The sequence below is a fragment of the Trichechus manatus genome, unplaced genomic scaffold (assembly GCF_000243295.1).
Source record: "Trichechus manatus latirostris isolate Lorelei unplaced genomic scaffold, TriManLat1.0 scaffold00265, whole genome shotgun sequence".
Classification (NCBI taxonomy): domain Eukaryota; kingdom Metazoa; phylum Chordata; class Mammalia; order Sirenia; family Trichechidae; genus Trichechus; species Trichechus manatus.
In genome coordinates, this window is record NW_004444201.1 from 134,386 (window position 1) to 162,138 (window position 27,753).

General features: G+C 39.9%; 1 protein-coding gene across 1 annotated transcript in view; it reads left to right on the top strand.

The window, feature by feature from the left end:
- The window catches only part of BMS1 (BMS1 ribosome biogenesis factor), an 81,910-nt gene extending 63,358 nt beyond the window's left edge, over window positions 1-18,552 (top strand). The window contains exons 19-23 of the mRNA XM_023724844.1: window positions 7,715-7,837; window positions 8,784-8,931; window positions 9,268-9,443; window positions 17,203-17,364; window positions 18,132-18,552. Coding sequence (XP_023580612.1) covers window positions 7,715-7,837; window positions 8,784-8,931; window positions 9,268-9,443; window positions 17,203-17,364; window positions 18,132-18,362 — 840 coding nt within the window. The 3' untranslated portion in view covers window positions 18,363-18,552. The remainder of the gene's footprint in view (window positions 1-7,714; window positions 7,838-8,783; window positions 8,932-9,267; window positions 9,444-17,202; window positions 17,365-18,131) is intronic.
- Window positions 18,553-27,753: the final 9,201 nt, after the last annotated feature.

The following is a 27,753-nucleotide window of genomic DNA, read 5'->3' on the forward strand; positions in this document are numbered from 1 at the left end:
GGGTTGGGACCAATTATTGCATCTTTGATAACTGCTCACAAGCTTTTAAGACCCCAGACACCACTCAGCAAAGTGGGATGCAGAACATTTTCTTAATAAAGTTTGTTATGCCAGTTGTCCTAGATGTCCCCTGAAACCATGGTCTCCAGACACCAGGCCCTGATACTCTGTCCCTCGAAATGTTTGTTTATGTTCAGAATTCTTAGCTTTTGGTTTAGTCTAGTTGTGCTGACTTCCCGTGTATTATATGTTGTCCTTCCCTTCAACTAAGATAATTCTTATCTAATATCTAGTTAGTGAATTCCCCTCTCCCTCCCTCCCCGCCCTCATAACCATCAATGAATGTGTTCTTCTGTGTTTAAACCTTTTCTTGAGTTCTTTTAATAGTGGTCTCATGCAATATTTGTCCTTTTGCGACTGACTAATTGCACTCAGCATAATGCTTTCCAGATTCATCCATGTTGTGAGATGTTTTGCAGATTCATCATTGCTCTTTATCATTGCATAGTATTCCGTTGTGCATATATACCATAATTTGTTTATCCAATAACAAATTGGATATCCAAAAACAAATTGTTGTTGGGAACCTAGGTTGTTTCCATCTTTTTGCTATTGTGAACAGTGCTACAATGAACATGGATGTGCATATATCTGTTTGTGTGACAGCTCTTATTTCTGTAGGATGTATTCCAAGGAGTAGGATTGCTGGATCATATGGTACTTGTATTTCTAGCTTCTTAAGGAAACGCAAATCGATTTCCAAAGTGGTTGTACCATTTTACATTCCCACCAGTAGTTTATAAGTGTTCCAGTCTCTCCACAACCTTTCCAGCTTTTATTATTTTGTGTTTTTTGGATTAATGCTAGCCTTGTTGGGGTGAGATGGTATCTCATTGTAGTTTTAATTTGCAATTCTCTAATGGCTAATGATCGTGAGCATTTCCTCATGTGTCTCTTAGCAACCTGAATGTCTTCTTTGTTGAAGTGCCTGTTTATATCCTCTGCCTATTTTTTAATTGGGTTATTTGTCTTTTTGTTGTTGAGGTTTTGCAGTATCTTGTAGATTTTAGAGATTAGACCCTGATAGGATATGTTGTAGCCAAAACATTTTTCTCAATTTGTAGGTTGTCTTTTTTGTTTAAGTCTTTTGATGAGCATGAGTGTTTGATTTTTAGGAGCTCCCAGTTATCTAGTTTCTCTTCTGGTGTTTGTGCATTGTTAGTTATGGTTTGTATTCTGTTTATGCCGTGTATTAGGGCTCCTAGCATTGTCCCTATGTTTTCTTCTATGATCTTTATCGTTTTCGATTTTATATTTAGGTCTTTGATCCATTTTGAGTTAGTTTTTGTACGTGGTGTGAGGTGTGGGTCCTGTTTCATATTTTTACAGATGGATATCAAGTTATGCCCGCACCGTTTGTTAAAGAGACTGTCTTTTCCCCATTTAACGGACTTTGGGCGTTTGTCAAATATCAGCTGCTCATAGGTGGATGAATTTACATCTTGATTCTCAATTCTGTTCCATTGATCTATGTATTTGTTGTACCAGTACCAGGCTGTTTTGACTATCATGGTGGTATACTAGGTTCTACAATCAGGTAGTGTGAGACTTCCCACTTTATTCTTCTTCAGTAATGCTTTACTTATCTGGAGCCTCTTCCCTTTCCATATGAAGTTTGTGATTTGTTTCTCCATCTCATTTAAAAAATGCTGTTGGAATTTGGATTGGGATTGCATTTGTATCTGTAGATTGTTTTGAGTAGAATTGACATTTTCACAATGTTGAGTCTTCCTATCCATGAGCATGGTATGTTTTTCCACTTATGTAAGTTTCTTTTAGTTTCTTGCAGTAGTGTCTTGTAGTTTTCTTTGTATAGGTCTTTTACATCTCTGGTTAGATTTATTCCTAAGTGTTTTCTCTTCTTGGGGGCTATAGTAAATGGTACTGATTTGGTGATTTCCTTTTCAAAGTTCTCTGTATTGGTGTAGAAGAATCCAGCTGAGTTTTGTATGTTTATCTTGTATCCTGATACATTGCAAAAATCTTCTGTTAGTTCCAGTAGTTTTCTTGTGGATTCTTTGGGGGTTTTCTGTGTATAAGATCATATCATCTGCAAATAGTGATACTTTTATTTCTTCCTTACTTATTTGGGTGCCCTTTATTTCTTTTTCTTGCCTTATTGCTCTGGCTAGGACCTCAAACACAGCGTTGAATAAGCTTGGTGATAAAGGGTATCCTTGTCTGGATCCTGTTCTCAAGGGGAATGCTTTCAGACTCTCCATTTAGGATGATGTTAGTTGTTGACTTTGTATAAATGCCCATTGTTATGTTGAGGAATTTCCCTTCTATTCCTGTTTTCCTGAGAGTTTTTATCAGGAATGGATGTTGGACTTTGTCAAATGCCTTTTCTGCATCAATTGATAAGATCATGTGGTTCTTGTCTTTTGCTTTATTAATGTAATGGATTACATTGATTGTTTTTCTAATGTTGAATCATCCCTGCATACCTGGTATAAATCCCACTTGATCATGGTGAATAATTTTTTTGATAAATTGTTAAATTCTGTTGACTAGAATTTTGTTGAGGATTTTTACATCTATCTTCGTAAGGGATATTGGTCTGTAATTTTCTTTTTTTGTGGTGTCTTTACCTGGTTTTGGTATTAGGGTTGTGCTGGCTTCATAGAATGAGTTTGGGAGTGTTCCATCCTTTTCTATGTTCTGAAATACCTTTAGTAGTAGTGGTGTTCACTCTTCCCTGAAAGTTGGGTAGAATTCTCCAGTGAAACTGTTAGGGCCAGGGCTTTTTTTTTAAGGGGAATTTTTTAATTACCTCTTCCATCTCTCCTTTTGTTATAGGTTTATTTAGTTTTTCTACCTCAGTTTGTGTTAGTTGAGGTAGGTAGTATGTTTCTAGAAATTTGTCCATTTCCTCTAGGTTTTCAAATTTGTTGGAGTACAATTTATTATAGTACTGTGTTATGATTCTTTTAATTTCAGTTGTGTCTGTTGTGATATCGCTCCTCTCATTTCCTATTCATATTATTTGCTTCCTCTCCTGTTTTTCTTTTGTCAGTTTGGCTAATAGTTTATCGATTTTGTTGATCTTTTTGAAGAACCCGCTTTTGGTCGTCTTAACTGTTTCTATTGTTTTTCCATTTTCTATTTCATTTATTTCTGCTCTAATTTTTATTATTTTCATTTTTCTGGTGCCTGAGGGCTTCTTTTGCTGCCGTCTATTTGTTCAAGTTTTAGGGTTAATGTTTTTATTTTGGCCTTTTCTTCTGTTTGGATGGGTGCGTTAATTGTTATAAATTGACCTCTGAGCACTGCTTTTGCTTTGTCCCAAAGGTTGTGGTAAAATGTGTTTTCATTGTCATTTGATTCTGTGAATTTCTTTATTCTGTCCTTAATCCATTCTATAACCTAGTAGTTTTTGAGCAAGGTGTTGTTCAGTTGCCATATGTTTGATTTTTTTTCTTCCTTGCTTTTTCTGATACTGATTTCTACATTTATGGCGTTTTGGTCAGAAAAGATGCTTTGTAATGAAAATTTCGATGTTTTGGATTTTGTTAAAGCTTTCTTTGTGGCCTAATTGTGATCTATTCTGAAGGATGTTCCATGTGCACTGGTAAAGAAAGTATACTTGGCTGCTGTTGGGTGGAGTGTTCTGTATATGTTTTTGAGATCAAGTTGGTTGACTGTGGCATTTAGATCTTCCATGTCTTTATTGAGCTTCTTTCTGGATGTTTTGTCCTTCACTGAAAGTGGTGTGTTGAAGTCTTCTATTATTATTGTGGAGCTGTCTCTCTTTTCAGTGCTGTTAGAGTTTGTTTTATGTATTTTGGAGCCCTGTCATTGGGTGTGTAAATATTTATTATGGTTATATCCTCCTGGTATATTGACCCTTTAATCATTATATAGTGTCCTTCCTTATCCTTTGGGGTGGATTTTGCTTTAAAGTCTATTTTGTCAGAGATTAATATTGCCACTCCTCTTTTTTGATTGTTGTTTGCCTAATGTATTTTTTTTCCATCCTTTGAGTTTTAGTTTGTGTCTTTGAGTCTAGGGTGTGTCTCTTATAGGCAGCATATACATGGATCGTGTTTTTTTATGCATTCTGCCACTCTCTGTCTCTTTATTGGTGCATTTAGTCCATTTACATTCAGTGTAATTATTGATAGGTGTGAGTTTAGTGCTGTCATTTTGGTGTATTTTGTGTGTGTGTGTTGACACTTTCTTCGTTCCACTTAATTTTCTGCGCTGAGTCATCTTCCTTTATATATTTTGTTTTCATCCTTTTCATTGTTGATTTTGTATTTGCTGGGTCTTTATGTTTTTTATTTTGATGTGTAGGATTGTTAGTTTCCTTTGTGGTTACCTTAAAATTTCTCTGTTTTTCTAAGTTTAAACCAATCTTTTATTTCTTGATACCGCCTTGACTTCCTCTCCATATGAAAATTCTATGACTATATTATTTTGTCCCTCTTTTTTATTTTAATGTTGTCAGCTTTTACATGTTGACATCTCTGTTTCCCTATTTACAGTGTTTTAGCTTTGACTTATTTTTGTGACTTCCCTATCTGGGTTGATATCTGGTTCTGTCCTGTGTTCTAATCTTTGTTGTTATCTGATATTGATTCTTTAACTGAAGGACTCCATTTAGTATTTCTTGTAATTTTGGTTTGGTTTTTACAATTTCCCTGAATTTCTGTTTATCTAGAAATGCCCTAATTTCATCATCGTATTTGAGAGACAGTTTTGCTGGATATATAATTCTTGGCTGGAAATTTTTTTCCTTCAAGGCTTTATATATGTCATCCCATTGTCTTCTTACCTGCATGGTTTCTGCTGAGTAGTCCGAGCTTAGTCTTATTGACTCTCCTTTGTAGATGACTCTTTCTTTATCTCTAGCTGCTCTTAAAATTCTTTTTATCTTTGGTTTTGACAAGGTTGATTATAATATGTCTTGGTGACTTTCTCTTGGGATCTACCTTATATGGGGTTCAATGAGCATTGTGGATACATATCTTCTCATCTTCCATCTATCAGGGAAGTTTTCTGTCAACAAATCTTCAACAATTCTCTATTTTCTGTTATGGTCTTGTACTAGTACTGTAATCACTCGTAGGTTATTCCTCTTGATACAGTCCCACATAATTCCTAGGGTTTCTTCATTTTTTAAAATTCTTTTATCTGGTTTTTCCTCAAATAAGTTGCTGTCAAGTGTTTTATCTTCAATCTCAGTAATTCTGACTTCCATTGTCTTTATTCTGCTCCTATGACTTTCTACTAAGTTGTCTAATTCTGAAGGTTCATTGTTATTTTTTTGGATTTCTATTTGCTGTCTATGGATTCTTGCAGCCTGTTAAATTTGTCATTTTGCTCTTGTATAACCTTTTTAAGTTCCTGTATTGCTTTGTCTGTGTGTTCCTTGGCTTGGTCTGCATTTTGCCTGATGTCCTTCCTGATCTCTTGAAGACTTGTGTATATTAACCTTTTTGAATTCTACCTCCAGTAATTCCAAGAGGTTTTCTTCCTCCGGGAGGTTTCCTCGGTCTTTGTTTTGGTTGCTTGCTGGAGGCATCATGTTTTCCCTCTTTATGTGATTTGATATTGACTGTTGTCTCCGAGCCATCAATAAGTTATATTTATTTTATGTTTGCATGCTGTGTCCTAGCTTCTTGTTTTGTTTTGATATGCCCAAATAGGCTGTTTATTTGAGCTACTTTGATTATTGGCATCTATGAAGTTCTCACGTTCTATCAGCAGGTGGTTAGAGCTGCTGCTAGGTACGTGAGCTCAGGAGTCCATTTACTTTTCTTGTGCAGATTCAGCTCAGCTATCCAGGTCATCGGTTACCATTTGTGGTGCAGATTCACTTACTGTCCTAGATGGGCAGGGTTTTGTAGGGGTGATTGGAGCAGGCACAGGTATCTGGCTGTAGTAGGGAGTTATGTGCTGAGCAAGGTGGGGGGCTGATGGCTGCCCCTGAGTGTGTAGGTGGGAGGTGTGTCCATGTTCCCTAGAGCACGTAGGTGGGTGGGTTTTGCAGCTGGACTCTGGGTACTCAATGCTCTTGGCTGTAAGAACTGGTAGGCACAACTTATTCTTGGACCCCTGTCATGGGTGGCTAGGTGGAGTGGGTGGAGCTATCATTCCTTAGGCCCCTGATGTGGGTAGGTGAGGACCCTGCTTAATGTGCCAGTTGGTGTCTAATGTTGCGAATCTGCCACTCTCCCTTAGCTGTTTCAGTTGAAAATAGGCTTCAAGTATATACCCTGTTGTACTGTGCTAGTGAGGGTCTACACTATTGAAATAGGGTATTTTTTTTTTTAAGCTGGCATCCCAGCACTGGCACACCCACTAGCCATGGTCTTCCTAGGGGCAGCCTCCTGCTTGCCTGTCAGTCTGACTGTTTCCCTCACCCTGTTGCCCTTGCAGCTATTCCAGGTCCTGTTGCCCATTGGTTTCAGGACTCAGGGATATTCAACAGTACTCTCATGCAGCTTTAAGGTCTTCCTTCACCCACCTCTCACTTGTGCAGCCCTCGAACCTCCCGTGGCCAATTTTTGCCCCCTTAAAAAAAATCCGGCTAGAGCTTCCTCAGGTAAGTGCCTGTAAAAACAGCTTGTCTGACCTCCTCCAGTCCCACAGTGGGGAAGGAGAACAAAGGTCAACAGCCCAAGGCTGATTCCTATGAGGTGGAGGTCCATCAAGCCTTCTCTCTTTGCCACCTTTACCAATTCTGACACCAACTGTTCCTCCCACAGCACTCTCTGCTGGATTCGATAATTCATTGCAAAGCAACACAGAACTCGAAAACCATACTCACAATTATGGGGTTTATTAGGGACGTAACAGTTACAATTTAGGCTCAACAATACTCAGGATACAGTTGTTCCATCAGGATAGCTTCTCCCCAGCTGTACTTGGAAGCATGCCTCTCCCTTGCAAGCACGTCTCTAGGTCTCTGCCCAAAGACACTCATCTTTCTCTCTCCATGAGCTGGGAAGCCCATTGTGCCGTCTCCTCCTGCTGGGTCTCTCCTGCTGGGTCTCTCCTGCTGGTCTCTCCTTCCTTGGTGGTGGTGGGCTCCTCTTCCTGCTGTGGAATTGGCTCTCTTTTAAGGCAAAACCGAGCAATCCCCTTAGTAGGCCACAGTTACCCTATCATACAGTCCCCTGGGTAGGAGTTACAAGATCATGGCTAGAAAGGCCACACACAAAAGTAATTAATCGCACTGCAGCTCTGTTTCTGTGTTCCTTGCTTGAGGTGTTACCCAGTCCTGTCCCAAAATGGCTGCAGTGAGCTCGTACTCCCAATGTTAGTGGGTAGGATCTCTGTTTCTGTGCTGACCCCATTCCTCTCTTCTCCCCTGCTCTCGACTCACCCCGATTCTCCAGTTCTTCAGCTGCTGTCTGAAATTTCAAGATCTCAGTCTGTACTTGTTTTCATTCATTTTGCAGTGTGTTAGTTGCTGGAGGAATAGATGGGAGCGTCCATCACTTTGCAGTCTTACTCTGTCCCTCCGGTATTAAACAGTTTTAGATTGCTTTTGTTAAGATACTGTTTTTTGTGTTCAGATGTTCTTTCTTCTTTCATAGCTGGGTGTAAGTGAAATGCACTTTGGTAATTTATGGCATCATGGGGAATTTTAATTTTTCTTTTGTTGATATTATTTCTATAGTCAAATTTTGTGGGTTCTTTTTAGCCTGATTTCCGGATAGCTGCCACAGGAGTTGTCCTTGATCTGGATAAATCCATAAAAATTGTGAAGAAATTAAAGCTAACTGGATTTCCATATAAAATTTTCAAGAATACTTCATTTATTAAGGTTTGTATATCTACATAATCACATATTTATTTAAAGCAAGAATTAAACACTTATAAAATAAAGTCTAATATTTTCAGGTTTGTAAATCTTTTAAAATCTTGATCTTTGGTATTTTTAGTTTATTTGTTTATATTGAGCTCTGTGTTACTTAAATATACTCAGAAATCTTAAGGTGTAGTAAAACAAATTTTAGTGATTGAGACTATAACTTATTACTTCCATATGAGATATCTCAGAGCTAATATTGAAAATACATAATTTTGTTCATGGGACTTTGCTTCCTTTTTGAGTCTTGTTAAGAAAGGGAAATTTCTGAGTTTCTCTAACAGTCTCATAGAAAAATAGACAAAGCAGTTCACAAAAAACTAGTTGGCAAGGGTATAGAGAAATGGACATACTTTTGCAGTATTCTGGGAAGGTAGTTTGAGCAGCATTTATTGAAAATCTCATTAGTGGAGATGTTTCCATTAAAAACACAGTGTTAAGACGATCATAAAATGCTCTTTTAATGTAAGGTAATAACACCACCTGGCATTTATCTAGTTCTTTTTACTCTCTGAGTGCATTCACCTAAGTAAAAAGATTTGAACTGCAGTCCAGCCCTGTGAGATGTCAGCAAAGACTACATAGGCCAGTTTAGTCCAATAAAGATGTCTTCGATCTTTTCTTCTACAAAGATACCATTGACAAGCATACTAATGAGCCGACAGTCATACTTGATTAGTGTTATTTTTGGGAAAAAGTAAAACAGTTGTATCCTTTTTTCCTAGTAATTCCACTATTGGGGAGGGGGGAATTTGAGTTATCACATTTTAACACCCTTCAATGGCTTTTTTTTTTTTTTTTTTAAACTAAGGATGATGTTTTTATGAACTAAGAATTAAAGTATATGATTTTATGTGTATGTGTGTGTGTGTGTGTGTTTTTTTCCCCCGTATTTCTGTAGGGAATGTTTAATTCTGCCTTGGAAGTGGCCAAATTTGAAGGTGCTGTGATTCGAACTGTCAGTGGGATAAGAGGACAGATCAAGAAAGCACTCCGAGCTCCAGAAGGAGCTTTCCGGGCCACCTTTGAGGATAAGTTGTTGATGAGTGGTAAATCTCCTTTGTGGTGTTTTAATGACAGTGTGCTACCATTCATTGATTTCTAGCCAACAGTGATTAGATGAATAGAGTTTAGGTCTTTAGACAATCAGAGTCCTTTCCGACATCCCTCAGTTGAGGAATTTTGGGCAGAGTGCTGGCTCACATCATGTCTGGAGCCCTTTGGTTCACATACAGTAAAAGTTTTGTGATGTACAAGAGTAGTTCACTTATTGAGTCCTTCAAATATTGAGCAACCAGGTAGAGAAGAATAGGGCGCATGTTTTTCTGTTTGGTGAGCTGGATATGAATCTTCTTTTCAAAATGTTAAATTTTCTCTCTTTCCAGATATTGTCTTCATGCGAACTTGGTATCCTGTCTCCATTCCAGCCTTCTATAACCCAGTCACATCTTTGTTGAAACCAGTGGGTGAGAAAGACACCTGGTCAGGAATGAGGACAACAAGTCAACTCAGACTCGCACACAGTATCAGACTAAAGCCAAACAAGGATTCTTTGTATAAGGTACAGGTTATGTATGTATTAGTTATGACGACTGCATGTGCTCGATAGACATTGAGTCATTGTGGTGCTTCATATGTAATTGTAAAAAATGGCATGTTGTTCCTCTAACTTCACAAGAGGGAAGAATCACCATCAACATCAACACAAGGCTGATTCCTATGAGGTGGAGGTCAAACATACCTCCACCTTCAACCTTTTTACCAATTCTAACACCAGCTCTCCCTCCCACAGCACTCTGTACTTCTCTGCTGGGTTCAATAATTCATTGCAATGGCCACACAGAGCTTACAGACTATACTCACAGTTGTGAGGTTTATTAAAGTAGTAACAGGTTACAGTTCAGGATCAGAAACGACTCAGGATACAGTTCTTCAGTCAGGACAGATTCTCGACCATGCCCACAGGCAGTCCTCTCTTGTCCCCTCGGCCTGGCCTCTGCCCTGCTTGGGGAAGTGTTGCAGCTCTTTACCTCCACTGACAAGTGCCTGAAGGCACACCACTCTGCCAGTAGGCCTCAGTCCAAAGGTGCTCACTTCTCTTGCTCTGTGGGTCGGCACGCTCAGGTCTCTTGCTCTGTGGGTCAGCTCAGTGGGCTTGGAATCCCACCATGCCTTCTTGTGCTTGTCTTGTTCTGCTGCCATTTCTCTACCACTCCTTCTCACCATCTCACACTGTCTCCAGTGTTACGGCTTTCTATCTCCTAGGTCTAAGAAATTCTCAGTGCAGTGATCCTGGGTCTAAAAGACTTGCTCTACTCCTGACTCTTCTTTCTTGATGGTAGTGAGGTCCCCTTTTCCTGCCTCTAAGACAGCTCAATTTAAGCCTAGCAGTATGACAAAACTGACCAGTCCCCTCATTAGGGTTCCATATACCTTATTTGCATGGCCCCACTTTCACAAGGGTTCTAAACACCTTATTTGCATTATTAGCAGGCTGTACAATCCCCTTAGTGGGCCAGACACCTTATTTGCATAGTCCCACCCAGTCATTGTGTGGGAGTCACAAAGACTATGGCAAGAAGGGCCATATTAAGTAATTCACTGCAGTAGTGTTTTATATGCTTTGAATTTTAAGTATAAAGTCTTAACATTAAATTTGGTTGAACATATTGTGTATTCATAGAATATTTTGGAAGGAACACAAGAATGTGGTAATAGTAGTTTTCTCTGGATTGGAAAAGAGATTTCAGCTTTTCTGGTATACCCTTTTTGAGCTATTTTCATTTTCACCGTATACATGTATACTTTTTAAAACATTACTGTGTTAATTTTTATTGAAGCAATACAGGTTTTTATTTTTGAAGTGTTAACATACATATGTGCAGGAAAGTACAAAAATCATAATTGTACAACTGGATGAATTTTAACTAACCTAAGTCACCACCACCTGGTACAAGCAATAGAATGCTACCAGCACAACAGAGGCCCCTCTTGTAATCTCTCCCAGTTACCACCCCAACCTCCTCCTCAAAGATAGCTACTATCCCAACTCATTACAAGTAAATTCGTTCTGCCTGTTTTAGAGTTTTATAAAATGTATATTTTTCCTGGTTTCTTTCATTCGGTATTATAAAATTCAACCATATTCCTGTATATAACAGATGTTCATTTTTATTGCCAAACAGAATTCCATTATATGAGTATGTCACAGTTTATTCAATTTAGTCAACAGACATAATTTGCAGTATTTGGCCATTACAAATGCCGACCTGAACACTTGTACATGAGTTGTTTGGTTTGCTTGTCCCCACATTTCTGTTGGATAGATCCCCAAGGGTGGGATTGCAGGTTACAGAGTATGCATGTGTTCAATTTTAGTGTATAATAACCTATAATTTCCTGAAGCCATACCAAGTTAGACTCCCACAGACTACATATCAGAGTGCTAGTTGTTCTACATCCTTGCCAATAGTTGGCCTTGTCAGTCTTTTTTATTTTAGGCTTTCATTGCCTTTCTAGATTCCCATTTTCATTTAGATTTTAGTTTCAGAACTTTCACTATTTTCTTGATAGCTTAACAATGCATTTCGAAAGATTTAGTTTGTTGTTTTAATCCAGGATGTTTGGTCATTTTATAATTAGAGGGTGGTTCAGGGCATCAGTCTGCCAGTTTGTTAGAAACAGAAATCTCCCCTAAACCAAAAACCCATTGTCATTGAGTCAATTCTAAGTCATAGCAACCCTGTAGGACAGAGTAGAACCACCCTGTGGGGTTTCCAAGGAGCAGCTGGTGGATTCAAACTGCCAACCATTTGGTTAGCAGCCGAGCTCTTAACCACTGCACCACCAGGGCTTCAGGTCTCCCCAGGTATTACTTTTTCTATAAAATAGTGAAAAAAATTTTGGAAAAGTTTGGACAATCCACCAAGAAAACGTAATCTTAATAAATACCTATGCAGCCAACAACAGAGCTCCGAAATACGTAAAACAAGCTCTAACAGCACTGAAAAGAGAAATACACAGTTCCCCAATAATAGTAGGAGACTTTAACACACTACTTTCAGTAAAGGACAGAACATCTAGAAAGAAACTCAGCAAAGATACAGAAGATCTGAAGGCTACAGTCAACCAACTCGATCTCACAGACTTACACAGAACACTCCACCCAACAGCAGCAAAGTATACATTCTGTTCCAACGCACATGGAACACACTCCAGAATACACCACATTTTAGGCCACAAAGCAATGCTCAATAAAATTCAAAACACTGAAATAATATAAAGCATTCTCTCTGATCATAATGCCATAAAAGCAGAAATCAATAACTGGAAGAGCAAGGAAGAAAAAGTCAAATACATGGAAACGGAGTGACGCCTTGCTTTAAAACAACTGGGTAATAGAAGAAATCAAAGAGGAAATAAAAAAAAATTTCTAGAATCAAATGAGAATGAAAATACATCATATCAAAACCTTTGAGACACAGCAAAGGTAGTAGTGCTCAGAAGTCAATTTATTGCAATAAACATACACATCAAAAAAGAAAAATGGGCCAAAATCAAACTGTTAGCCCTCCAACTTCAACAAATAGAGAACAACAAAAGGAGCCCACAGGCACCAGAAGAAAGGAAATACTAAATATTAGATCAGAAATAGAGAACAGAAAAATAATAAAATCAAGAAGACCAAAAGTTGGTTCTGTGAAAAAATTAACAAAATCGACAAACCATCAGCCAAACTGACAAAAAGAAAGACAGGAGGGGAACCAAAAACCCAAATAAGAAATGAGATGGACATTACAACAAACCCAAGTGAAATAAAAACAATCATAACAGAATACTATGAAAAACTGTAAGAAATTTGAGAATCTAGAGGAAATGAACAAATTTTTAGAAACATACTACCTACTTAAACTAGCACAGATAAAGAGCTTAACAGACTCATAGCAAGAAGAGATTGAAGAGGTAGTTAAAAAAAACTCCCAACCAAAAAGCTCTGGCCTAGATGGCATCATTGGAAGATTCTACCAAACATTCAAAGAGCTCACACCAGTACTACTCAAACTATTGCAGAGCACAGAAGAGGAAGGAATAATACAAGTTCATTCTATGAAGCCAGCATACCCCAATACCAAAGTCAGGCAAAGACACCACAGAAAAAAGAAAATTAGAAACCAGTATCTCTCATGAATATAGATGCCAAATTCTCAACAAAATTTTAGCCAATAGAATTCAGCATCATATCAAAAAAATAATATACTGCAACCAAGAGGGATTCATTCCAGTTATGCAAGGATGGTCCAACATTAGAAAATCAATGTAATCCACCACATAAATAGAAAAAAAGAGAATCACATGATCATCTCAGTTGACGCAGAAAGTGTATTTGATAAAGTCCAATGCCCATTCCTGATAAAAACTCGCAGTAAAATAGGAATAGAAGGGAAATTCCTCAATATAGTAAAGGGCATCTATACAAAACCAACAGCCAACTTTATTCTCAACAGAGAGGGCTGAAAGCTTTCTCCATGAGAACAGGAACAAGACAAGGATCCCCTTTATCACTAGCCCTATTTAACATTGTGCTGGAAGTCCTAGCTAGAGCAGTAAGGCAATAAAAAGAAAGAAAGGGCATCCAAATTGGAAAGGAAGAGGTAAAACTATCCCTATTCACTGATGATACAATACTACACATAGAGAACCCCAAAGCTTCCACAAGAAGACTCACGGAACCAATAGCAGATTCAGCAGAGTATTAGATCAACATACAAAAATCAGTTGCATTCCTATAAATCAACAAAGAGTACTTCAAAAACAAAGTCAGGGAAACAGTACCATTTATAATAGCCTCTAAAAAGATAAAATACTTAGGAGTAAATGTAACCTGGCACATAAAAGACCTATACAAAGAAAAGTACAAAACATTACTGCAAGAAACCAAAAGAGACCTACATAAATGGAAAAACATACCATTATCATGGATAGGAAGACTTAACATTGTGAACATGTCAAAGCGATCCACAGATATAATTCAATCTTGATCCAAATACCAACAGCATTCTTTAATGAGGTGGAAAAACTAATCACCAACTTTATATGGAAAGGAAAGAGGCCTCGGATAAGCAAAGCATTATTGAAGAAAAAGAGCAAAATAGAAGGCCTCACACTACCTAATCTGAGAAAGTATTATACATCCACAGTAGCGAAAACAGAATGGTACTGGTGCAATGACAGACACATTGACCAAGGGAACAGAATCGAGAACCCAGATGTAAATCCATCCACCTATGGTCACCTGATCATTGACAAAGGACCAAAGTCCAGTAAATGGGGAAAAGACAGTCTTTTTAACAAATAGTGCTGGCAGAACTGGATATCCATCTGCAAAAAACTGAAACAAGACCCATACCTCACATCATGCACAAAAACTAACTCAAAATGGATCAGAGACCTACATGTAAAATCGAAAATGATAAAGATCATGGAAGAAAAAATAGGGACAACACTAGGAGCCCTAATACATGGCACAAAGAGAATACAAACCATAACTAACAATGCACAGACACTAAAAGATAACCTAGATACTTGGGAGCTCCTCAAAATTAAATACTATGCTCATCAGAAGACTTCACCAAAAGAGTATAAAGAGAACCTACAGGCTGGGAAGTAATTTTTAGCTATGACAAATCCAACAAAGGTCTAATCTCTAAAATCTGTAAAATATTTCCAACACCTCAACAAAGACAACAAAAAGACAACACAATTAAAAAATGGGCAAAGGATATGAACAGGCACTTAACCAAAGAAGATATTTCAGCTGCTAACAGACACATTAGGAAATGCTCACAATCATTAGCCATTAGAGAAATGCAAATCAAAACTACAGTGAGATACCATCTAACCCAACTTTACTGGCATTAATCCAAAAAAAAATGTTGGAGAAGTTGTGGTGAGATTGGAACTCTTATGCATTGCTTGTGGGAATGTAAAATGGTATAACCAGTATGGAAAAGGATAATGGCGTCTCCTTAAAAAGCTAGAAATAGAAATACCATATAATCCAGTAATCCCACTCCTAGCAGTGTATCTTAGAGAAATAAGAGCCATCGCATGGATAGACATGCGTACACCCGTGTTCATTGCAGCGTTATTCACAATAGCAAAAAGACTGTGGAAACAACCATAGTGCCCATATTTATGGAAGCCCTAATAATAAACAGATTGGAAAAATATAATCCAACAATGTTAAACAAGTTCAAGAACAAAAGGAAAACGTAGACAAAGTGCTCATGAACAGATTAATGGATAAATTATGGTACATACACACAATGGAATACTATACAACAATAAAGAACAGTGATGAATCTTCAAAACATCTTACAACATAGATGAATCTGGAGGGCATTATGCCAAGTGAAATAAGTCAATAACAAAAGGACAAATAGTGTATGAGACCACTATTATTAAAACCCAAGAAACAGTTTACACACAGAATAAAACAATCTTTGATGGTTATGAGGGAGAGGAGGGAAAATCACTAACTAGATAGTAGACTAGTGTTAACTTTGGTGAAGGGAAAGACAACACATGATATAGGAAAGTCAGCACTACTTGACCAAGGCAAAGTCATAGGAACTTCCTAGATGTACCCAAACGGCTTGAGGAACTGAGTTTTGGGGGCTGAGGACTGGGGACCATAGTCTCAAGGGACATCTAGGTCAGTTGGCATGACATAGTTCATAAAGAAAATGTTCTACATCCTACTTTGGTGAGTAGCATCTAAGTTCTTAAAAGCTTGCCAGTGGCCATCTAAGATACATGTATAGTTCCCATCCTGTCCTGAGCAAAGGCGAATGATCTAAAACCAAAGACACAAGGTAAATACTAATCTGAAGGACTAATGGACCACATGAACCACAACCTCCACCAGCCTGAGCCCAGAAGACCTAGATGGTGCCCAGCTACCGCCACTAACCGCTCTGACAGGGGTCACAATAGACAGTCCCAGAGTGGGAGAAAAATGTAGAACAAAATTCAGATTCACAAAAAAGACCAGACTTACTGGTCTGACAGAGATTGGAGGAACTCCTGAGACTATGGCCACTGGACACCCTGCTAACTCTGAACGGAAGCCATTCCTGAGTCCACCTTTCAGCCAAAGATTAGACAGGCCTATAAAATAATAACATGTGAGGGACGTGCTTCTGAGTTCAATCAAGTGTTTGAGACCAAATTGGGCAACACCTACTCAAAAGCAAAGAGGAGAAGGCAAGAAGGGACAGGAAAACTGGATGAATGGATATGGGGAACCTGGGGTGGAAAGGGGGAGAGTACTGACACATTGCAGGGATTGCAACCAATGTCACAAAACAATTTGTGTATAAATTTTTGAATGAGGAACTATTTTGTGCTGTAAACCTTACCTTAAAGCACAATAAAATTTTTTTGGATTATCTTTAATTTTTATTAAAATTTGCTTCAGGATGTGGTACCTGTTATTTAGCCTGTGATGCTATTTTTTTGAAAAGATAGAGATTTCTCTGATTTCTTTAATTCTAAAGCATAGATTCCTAAACAGTCAATTGAGTACTTTCATGGATGGTGTCTTTAATAATAAATTTAAAGACGTAGCACAAATATTCTCTGTATAGTTGATGTTGACCTTGGTAAAGGCCTAGGGCAAAACTTTCAGTGTATTAGCAGTATTTCTGAAGCAGTTAAGAATTTTGGACTTCTCTTTTAATTTAAGCATTGAATTTAGATTACCTTGAAAATTGGATGTTTTGCCTTCGTCTGTTGTTTAAATCCCAGTTTTCTCAGCTGGCTCTCCATTAGAAACAATAGTTAAATGTCTTACTGAGAATCAGCAATGTGGACACTTTGCTGATTGGAGGAACTATGTCTCTCAAATCCAAAGAGGTTTATAGTCAAGATAAAAAGCTAGATTATTTTTATTAGCTGGAAAAAACCACCTCAGTGTCCAAAAGATAAGATTTGAATTTTCCATTAAAAGAAACTTTGTATCTACTCACCTACTCTGTTAAGATCTCATAGTTCCATACCGTAGAAATTGGCACAGTAGATTTCTTGGAAAAATTGTAAATATCAGACATACATTCCTCTGTTTGCCTATTGTTGTACATGGCCATTGAGATAGCCTATATTTGATGGATGATTGAATCCTCGTTTCTGATGGTCTGCAAACTCTGGTGTTACTGACTTTGTGGAAAAATCATACCATTAAGATTTTATGCGAAAGGTTTTAAATGTACTTAGAGCATAGTTTAAATATGTTACACTCTTTGTTTTATTTTTCTTTTCAGCCCATAGTGAGGCAAAAGAAACATTTTAACTCGCTGCACATTCCAAAAGCCTTGCAGAAGGCCCTGCCGTTTAAGAACAAGCCCAAGACCCAAGCAAAGGCAGGCAAGGTGCCAAAGGACAGGCAGAGACCGGTCGTCATACGGGAACCTCATGAGCGGAAGGTACTATGGATGGATGGCTCATTCATTTACATGTGAAAACGATGCTTTCAGTAGCACATTTAGTATTTCTCCTGCATTGTCGTTTTTCACCAGGAAAGTATAAGGGCCTTTCAAGGCACCAGACCTGAAGTTAGAGGAAAGGCTGTGGTCCTTTCCCTTTATTTGGTTTAGTCATGCTCTTCCTTATCCATTTTAATGAGGGTAATAGGTGCACAGCTGTGAATCACTCTGCTCCCAGTATAACCAAATCTGAGCAGTCCCTTTTGGGATCTGAGACAGAAACCAACAAATCCAACATTTTTGATAAACTTTTATGAGTGTTCACAGTACTGATGTGCTTAGTTATTATTTCTGTTAAGTAAGGGAAATGGATTTATTTAACCATATCCCCGCCTTCTACTTGTTTTCAGTTTTGGGGAAACTTACTGTATCTCTTCACAAGATCAATAAAAAGAGGCAGAAAACTTTTCTTTGTGTTAGTTAATTGCACATAGTAGCCACAGTGATGAACAAAGGTGGTTTTATGGCAAAAGCTATTATGTAAGTATTTTGCTAAGTGAATATGCTCCTGTCTGTTTCTCCATGCAAATTGTGATCTCCCAGTTTGCATAAATTTTCACTAGGTTAATAAATCATTTCTGATCATGGATTAAGTCTAGTTTTGATAAAATCAACTGAGGTGTTTAGGCCCCCTCAAATTTAGATAAGAATTAAAGCATGCCAGAGCTGTAAGCATATTCTAATGCTCACTGGTTTTTCATTATCAGGTCCTTGCACTGCTGGATGCTCTGAGCACAGTGCACAGTCATAAGATGAAGAAGGCCAAGGAGCAACGGCATCTGCAGAATATAGAGCACTTCAAAGTGAAACAAAAGGAAGAGGAAGAAAAACTGACACAGCGGAAGGAGCTCAGGAAGAAGCTCTTCCGAATCCAGGGTCAGAAAGAAAGAAGAAATAATAAGTCCAGTTTGAAGGGGCATCAGGATCAACTGAAGTGAGCCTCCCAGATGGGTAGGATGTCATTTGGATCTGTAGAAATGGATGGTTTTAAATATTATATAGTACTTGTAAATGGGAATTCCAGAACAAGTCAGGGAACTGTAGCACAAGAGAGACTGTGCCTTTGCAATGGGAAATTGAGAAGACTGCTGACGTGACACATACACATGCTCAGCATCTAAGTTGGATGGATATAGAATGATACCATTTATGGTTTCGCTCTAGCCTCAATCTCTTTTTTGGTATATGCTACAAAAATCCATTAAAATATTTTCTTGTAAATTTTGACTTAGTGTTTTTCATTAGGGATGAATCCACAAATCGATTGTAGATAATTGCTTTCTCTACCACCTTCCTTATGAGCTTTCCAGAAGACAGAAAAATATTAAATCCTCAGTTTCAATGTGAAATTATAGAGGATAGGGAAGGATGTATGGTTGTTTTTTTTTTTTTTTTTTTTTTTTTTGCCCCACCGTATATTCTTTGGTCACTGACCTTAATGGACATTTTATCTTATTTCATATGATTTGCATGCTAGTTTAAGAGCTTTTGTTGTTGTTAGGTGCTGTTGAGTCAGTTCCAACTCAGTGACACTGTGTACTGACCGGTCCTGCACCATCCTCACAATCGTTGCTGTGTTTGAGCCCGTTGCTGCAGCCACTGTGTCAGTCCATCTCGTTGACGGTCTTCCTCTTTTTGGCTCACCCTCCTCGTTACCGAGCATGATGTCCTTCTCCAGAGACTGATCCCTCCTGATAACATGTCCAAAGTACGTGAGACTAAGTCTCACCATCCTCTCTTCTGTACAGCATTCTGACTCTACTTCTTCCAAGATAGAGTTGTTCGTTATTTTGGCTGTCCATGTGATATTCAACATCCTTTGCCCACATGATAATTCAAAGGCATCAATTCTTCATTCTTCCTTATTCACATGCATATGAAACAAAGATACCATGGCTTCAGTCAGGCACACCTTAGTCCTCAAAGTGACATCTTTGCTTTTTAACACTTTAAAGAGGTCTTTTGCAGCAGATTTTCCCAATTCAATATGTTGTTTGATTTCTTGATTGCTGCTTCCATGGGTGTTGATTGTGGATCCAAGTAAAATGAAATCCTTGACAACTTCAATCTTTTCTCCATTTATCATGATGTTGCTTATTTATTGGTCCAGCTTTGAGGATTTTTGTTTTCTTTATGTTAAGGTGGAATCCATACGGAAGGCTGTAGTCTTTGATCTTCATCAGTAAGTGCTTCAGGTCCTCTTCATTTTCAGCAAGTGTCTTAGGCTGGGTTCTCCAGAGAAGAAAAACCAGTAAAGCGCATAAATATAGAGAGAGATTTATATCAAACAGCTCACAGTTGTAGAGGCTGGAATGTCCCAAGTCCGTGGATTAGGATAGAGGCTTCTCCCATTTCATGTAGCCACAGGGGCTGGAGAACCCAAGATGGGTAGGTTGGAAAGCAGGACTCCACTCACAGGCTGTGAAGATCGACAGATCCCAGGATCAGCAGATAAGCTGATAGCCCAAGTCCCAAGAAACCGGAGGTCAAATGAACAGGAGGTAGCTGCAGAATCCAGAGTGTGCAAAAAGCTAGAATGTCTGCTTATATTCAGATGAGGGCCACACTCCCAAGGAGACTCCCTTTCCACTGATTGGCTACTCATAGCATATTCAGTCATGGGAGTGATCACATATAAACACTGAGACTCATGGCCCAGCCAAGTTGACACACAATCTTAACCATTACCATCCACCCCTTGTCGACTTGGCCATGTACACATCTCCTTAAACCATACATAACCGCTGAATAAAGACAATTAGAAAGTCATACTTGAGCCTAACATGATACAACTAACATGCGTACAGTCGAAAACACACTAGCCCCGTTTACATCTTAGATTTTGTAAGTGAAGGAAACAAAAATATTTGATGCACACATACAAAGCAGAAATAACAATTACAGTCCCCATTCCTGCAACCATTCATGTGGCCATAACTGGTATTTAGAACTACCTTCTTTCACCACCCATTCCGTATTACCTTTGCCATCAGCAAGCACCTCGGCTGGTCGTGGTTCTTTGCCTGGTAGGGTAACCCAAACCTTCTTTCCTGAAGGGTCTGGGTCATTAGTAGTCATGTCAGAATTAAGTTGCTGTAGTTTTCCATTGACTTTAATCACAGGGCATAGTAGTACTAAGAGATGCCCTAAAGAATCTGTGCATTCCAGACATACTCTACCTCCATTATGTAATGTCAATCCGATTTCCTCTTGGTAATCAGAATCAATCACACCAGCCAGTATGGTAATTCCCTTCTTTGCCTGTTGATCCAGAGGCGTAAGGAGCCCAAAGTGGCCAGGTGGCATTCTTAGCTTCTAGTTCAGTGGAATCAGTGATGTGTCTCCAGGTGGGAGCATTTCCTCCCTTTGGAACTAAGACCTCTAGGCCTACAAAGTATAAGGTCACGGGGACAGAAAACAAAAATTTTGCAAGTGGGTCACTAGGGTAATAGTGAGCGGTGCCACTCCCATTTCCACCCCTTGATTCCTGGACCCATGAATCCTGGTTATGGGAGAAACAGCACCATATATTGGACGCTGGTTTAGAGCATATACAGCCTCCTGGAGAACATTGCCCGTCTCCGCAAGGTATTACCACCCAGCTGGTGCCATAATTGCGTCTTTAGAAGGCCATTTCATTGTTCTATCAAGCCAGCTGCTTCAGGATGATGGAGAACATGGTAAGACCAGTTGAATTTCATGAGCACGGGCCCACTGCCACACTTCATTTACTATGAAGTGAGTCTCGATCCGAGGCAGTGCTGTGTCAGATACCATGACAGTGGATAAGGCATTCTGTAAGTCCACGGATGGAAGTTTTGGCAGAAGCATTGTGTGCAGGGAAGGCAAATCCATATCCAGAGTGTCTATTCCAGTGAGGACAGAACGCTGCCCTTTCTATGATGGAAGTGGTCCATTGTAATCAACTTGCCACCAGGTTGCTGGCTGATCACCTTGACGGGTTGTGCCATATCGGGGACTCAGTGTTGGTCTCTGCTGCTGGCAGATTGGGCACTCAGCAGTGGCTATAGCCAAGTCAGCGTTGGTGAGTGGAAGTCCATGCTGCTCGGCCCATGGCCACTTTGTTCATGAGCCCATTGAACAAAGACAGTAGTAGCTGGGGAAAGAGGATGACTAGTTTCCACAGAACACATCATCCTATCTGCTTGTTAAAATCATCCTCTGCTGAGGTCACCCTTTGGTGAGCATTCAAATGAGACACAAATACCTTCACTTCTTTGGCCCATTGAGAGAGGTCTATCCACATACCTCTTTCCCATAAATTCTTGTCTCCAATTTTCCAATCATGTTCCTTCCAAGTCCCTGACTATCCAGCCAAAGCATTGGCCACAGCCCATGAATCAGTATATAATCGCACATCTGGCCATTTCTCCTTCCAAGCAAAGTGAACAACCGGGTGTACTGCTTGAAGTTCTGCCCATTGAGAGGATTTCCTTTCACCACTGTCCTTCAGGGAGGTCCCAGAAAGGGGCTGTAGTGCTGCTGCTGTCCACTTTCAGGTGGGGCCTGCATATCACGCAGAACCATCTGTAAACCAGACAAGAGTTTTCTTTTCAGTCAGCTGATCCTAAGGAACTCCCCATGAGGCCATAGGGAAGGAATTGTGACAAGAGTAGAGACCATGAGCATTTGGGCCACTTCCTCATGCAACTTGTGCCTTCAGTTTCCGCTCGGGCCTGGTTTTGTATATACCACTTCCATTTAATGATGGAGTGTTGCTGTGCACGTCCATCCTTATGACTCTGTGAGTCAGACAGCACCCAGTTCATGAGCAGTTCAGGCCTCATGGTGACTTGGTGTCCCATAGTTAAACATTCAGTCTCTACTAAGGCCCAGTAACAAGCCAAAACTTGTTTCTCAAAAGGAGAGTGGTTACCTGCAGAGGATGGTAGAGCTTTGCTCCAAAATCCTAAGGGTCTGTGCTGTCATTTACCAATAGGGGTCTGCCAAAGACTCCAAACAGCATCTCTTATCTGCCACTGACACTTCAAGCACCATTGGATCAGCCAGATCATACGGCCCAAGTGGCAGAACAGCTTGCACAGCAGCCTGAACCTATTGCAGAGCCTTCTGTTATTCTGGGCCCCACTCAAAACTAGCAGCTTTTTGAGTCGCTTGATAAATAGGCCGGAGTAGCATACCCAAATGAGGAATATGTTGCCGCCAAAATCCAGAGGCCCACTAGGCATTGTGCCCCCTTTTTAGTTGTGGGAGCAGCCAGATGCAATAACTTATCCTGCATTTTAAAAGGAGTATCTCGACATGCCCCACACCACTGGACTCCTAGAAATTTCACTGAGGTGGAGGTGCCTGAATTTTTGTGGGATTAATTTCCCACCCTCTAACATTCAAATGTTTAGCCAATAAATCGAGTCATTGACACTTCTTGCTTACTAGGTCCAATCAGCATAATGTCATCAATGTAATGGGCCAGTGTGACATCTTGTGGAAGGGAAAGTTGATCAAGGTCCCTGTGGCTGGAGAGTTGATGTAGGCCTGAGGTAGTCAAGTGAAGGTATACTGGTAGCCTTGCCAGCTGAAGGCAAACTTCTAGTGGTCCTTTGAAACGGGTATGGAGAAAAAGGCATTAGCCAGATCAATAGCTGCATACCAGGTACCAGGAGATGTATTGATTTGCTCAAGCAGTGAAACTACATCTGGAACAGCAGCTGCAATTGGAGTCACCACCTCGTTAAGTTTTCGATAATCTACTGTCATTCTCCAAGATCCATCTGTTTTTTGTACAGGCCAAGTACGTGAGTTGAATGGATGAGGATGTGGTGGGAATCACCACCCCTGCAACCTTCAAGTCCTTGATGGTGTCAGTAAATCTCTGCAATCCCTCCAGGCATGCGGTATTGCTTTTGGTTTACTATTTTCCTAGGTAGGGGCAGTTCTAATGGCTTCCACTTGGCTTTTCCTACCATAATAACCCTTACTCTATTTGTCAGGGATCCAATGTGGGGGTTCTGCCAGTTGCTGAGTATATCTATTCCAATTATGCATTCTGGAACTGGAAAAATCACTACAGGATGGGTTGGGGGACCCACTGGACCTACTGTGAGATTGATATGAGCCAAGATTCCAATTAATAACCTTACCTCCATATGCCCCCACTCTGGTGGACCACAGTGACGTTTTGGGTCTCCTGGAATTAGTGTTAGTTCAGAGCCAGTATCTAGTAATCCCTGAAAAGTCTGATTATTTCCTTTTCCCCAGTGAACAGTCACTCTTGTAAAAGGCCGTAGATCCCTTTGGGGAAGGCTGGGAGAAAGATTAACAGTAAAAATTTTTGACAGTGTATTGGAGTCCTTAAGGGGATCTGGCCTCCCCTTCATTCAAGGGGTTGTGGGTCTTTAAACTCGGTAAATCTGGGAATTGATTGAGGGACCGTGACTCTGTTCTGGTGATTCGAGTTAGACTGCTGTTCACCTGACCTAGAATTCATCCATTTATACATATCAAGTAAATAGTAGATTTCCTATCAATTTCACTCCTAGGGACACCATGACTAAGTAGCAACACCATAAGTCCATAGGAGTCAGACTATTCTGATTACTGCTTTGACTCCATTGTCAATGACTGTAACCACGCCACCTTGTCTTTGTGGATTGAGTGGAGCCACTTGGCCCCTACTGCCAGAGTCCAGTCAGCCCCATTGTAGTTAGGTGTCTTAGATAGGTTAGTTCCCACTGTCAAATCTGACTTAAATAAAATGGCAATCACAGCAGTCTTAAAGGATACTGGAGCTCCCTTCACAAATTTGTTCCTCACAGTTGTAGTACAAGGTGTGTCCTTTGGGCACTCCATGTATGGGTCTGTGTGTCTAACCTGATAAATCCACTCTAGCATGCCAATTTCCCTAAGCCTTTGTATACCCTCTTCTACAGTATGCCAAGGCAGGTCTGGTACTTCAACTTGATTTAGAGTAGGCCACCTCGTAATCCATGCTTCAGCAAACCAACCCAATAAACTATTAAATCCTTTCCTAACTTCTCGAGCTGAAACACTGAATGAAGAATCTGTGCTTTGTGGACCCAAATCAATAAACTCAGACTGATCCATCTTTATGTTCCTCGCACCATTATCCCACACACTTAATAACCATTCCCACATATATTCCCCAGGTTTATGTTTGTATGTATTACAAAAATCAAGTAGTTCTTTTGGAGTGTAGCATACCTCCTCCTGGGTCACATTTTATACTTCACCTTTTGGGGCTTGCTGGGACTTAAGCCTAATTATAGGTCTAGAAGCCAGAATCAGAAGTGTGGAGTTGTTCTGAGAACATTTAGCATTGTCTTGTAAAGCATCTGCCTCAGCAATGCCCCAGGCAATGACTCAGGCAAGGGCTCTTTAGAGGCAGCTGGGCTAGGGCTAATCTTATCAGATGAGAGTGGAGGGGCTAATGTTTTTTCTGGGCGGGGTGGTTTAGCAGACAAACATGAAGTAATCTCCAGATGGGAGTGGTTCTTCTGGCAGGAGTGATTGAACGGAATTTAGGGACTCAATGTTTCCAGCTTCCTGATTATCTGCCCAAATGTCCCCATCCCAAGTTTCAGAATCCCACTTCTTCCCTATCACTGCCCTTATTTTAACTTCAGACACCTCTAGAGTTTTTCAAATGAGTGGGCATTGTAGTTCTGCCACTCTTACAGTAAGGCTCTGGATTTGGTTTTCGGCAATTTCAGCTCTGTTACAAGAAATAAGGCTTTCTTTGAAAGCACAAGTGGAAGGCTTGAGGTCATTTATGCGGCACTTGGGCTTTGACTCTGAAGCCCTGAGCGCATCTCTTTCACCAGTTTGTCTAGTGAAAGTAGGACCAACCAACCAGCTTCCTTATACTTCTCATTCTGACAAAACTGTAGAAAGATATCACACATGTTCACCCTGAGCCTCACCGTTCACCAATAACTGATCTACTGGTGGTGATATTTTGCATATTTGTGTGGCCACCTCACACCATGGATTAGCAGTGCCCTCTTTAATGCTGGAAGCAGAGTTATCAACATTTTTAAGACTAACCAGATGTGAGAACAAATTTAGAAAACTCATCTTGACAATTTTGTTTGTCTAGAACCACTCTCAGTACCAAATGTCTTAGGCTGGGTTCTCTAGAGAAGCAAAACCAGTAAAGCGTGTAAATATATAGAGAGTTTTATATCAAAGAAACACATAGTTGTAGAGGCTGGAACATCCCAAGTCCGTGGATTAGGATAGAGGTTTCTCCCAATTCATGCAGCCACACTGGCTGGCGAACCCAAGATTGGCAGGTCAGAGAGCAGGGCTCCACTCACAGGCTGTGAAGATCAACGAATCCCAAGTTCGGCAGATAAGCTGACAGCTCAAGTCCCAAGAACCAGAGGTGAGACGACAGGAGGCAGCCACAGGATCCAGAGTGAGCAAAAAGCCAGAATGTCTGCTTATATTCAGGTGCAGGCCATACGCCCAAGGAAACTCCCTTTCCACCAATTGGCTACTCACATCATATTCAATCATGGGAGCAATCGCATATAAACACTGAGAATCATGACCCAACCAAGTTGACAAAATCTTAACCATCTCAGCAAGCAAGGTTGTGTCATCTGCATATTGCAGATTGTTAATGAATCTTCCTCCAGTCCTGATGCCGTGTTCTTCTTCATATAATCCAGCCCCTCGGATTCTTTGCTTGGCATACAGATTGAATAAGTATGGTAAAAGGATACAACCCTTACACACACCTTTCCTGATTTTAAACCACTTGTTCTGTTTGAATGACTGCCGCTTGGTCTACGTACGGGTTCCTCATGGGCACAATTAAGTGTTCTGGAATTCCCATTCTTCACATAATTTGTTATGATCCACACAGTCAAATGCCTTTGCTTAGTCAATGTTATGGATTGAATTTTGTCCCCTAGAAATGAGTGTCATCTTGGCTAGGCCATGATTCCCAGTATTGTGTGGTTGTTCTCCATTTTGTGATCTGACGTAATTTTCCTATGTGTTGTAAATCTTAATTTTTGCCTTTGGATAATGAGGTAAAATTAGGTTATGTTAAAGAGTATTAGGGTAGGATGCAGCCCTGATCTTATGTGAGGGAAGTTCCCTGGGTTATGGCATGCATTACCTTTTATCTTACAATAGGTAAAAGGAGAGAGAAGTGAGAAGAGAGGAACCTCACACCACCAAGAAAAAGCACCAGGAGCAGAGTTCGTCCTTTGGACCCAGGCTCCCTGCCTTAAGAAGTTCCTAGTCCAGGGGAAGGGTGATGACAAGGACTTTCCCCCAGAACTGACAGAGACAGAAAGCATTTCCCAGGAACTGGCGCCCTGAATTCAAACTTCTAGCCTCCTATACTGTGAGAGAATAAATTTCTGTTAAAGCCATCCACTTGTATTTCTGTTACAGAAACACTAGATAACAAAGACAGTCAATAAAACACAGGTAAACATCTTTCTGGTGTTCTCTGCTTTCAGCCAAGACCCACTGACATCAGCAATGATAACCCTCACTCCACATCCTCTTCTGAATCCGGCTTGAATTTCTGGAAGTTCCTTGTTGATGTACTGCTGCAACTGCTTTTGAATGATCTTCAGCAAAATTTTACTTACATGTGATATTAATGATACTGTTTGATAATTTCCGCATTCTGTTGGATCACCTTTCCTTGGAAAGGGCACAAATATGGATCTCTTCCAGTCGGTTGGTCAGATAGTTGTCTTCCAAATTTCTTGGCATAGACAAGTGAGCGTTTGCAGCATGGCATCAGTTTTTTGAAACATCTAGTTAGTCCTGGGGCCTTGTTTTTCGCCAATGCCTTCAACGCAGCTTGGACTTCTTCCTTCAGTACCATTGGTTCTTGATCATATTCTACCTCCTGAAATGGCTGGATGTCGACCAGATCTTTTTGGTACAGTGACTCTGAGTATTCCTTCCATCTTCTTTTGATGCTTCCTGCCCATACTATCCTTCAATATTGCAACTTGAAGCTTGAATTTTTCTCAGTCCTTTCAGCTTGAGAAATGCCAATGGGAAAATATAAGAATGTTTAAGGACAATTCCAAATAATTGTCTTTTCTAAAGACAACATGTGTCTTTAAACAAATCATGTCTGCTAATATTAAAAAATGTTGGTTTCTCCAACCTAGGTGCCCATCAATGGATGAACGGATAAACAAATTATGGTATATTCACACAATGGAATACTGTGCAATGATGAACATTGGAGGAATCTGGAGAGCCTTACGTTGAGTGAATTTAGTCAGTCACAAAAGGACAAATATTACATAAGACCACTATTATAAGAACTCAAGAAAAGGTTTAAAC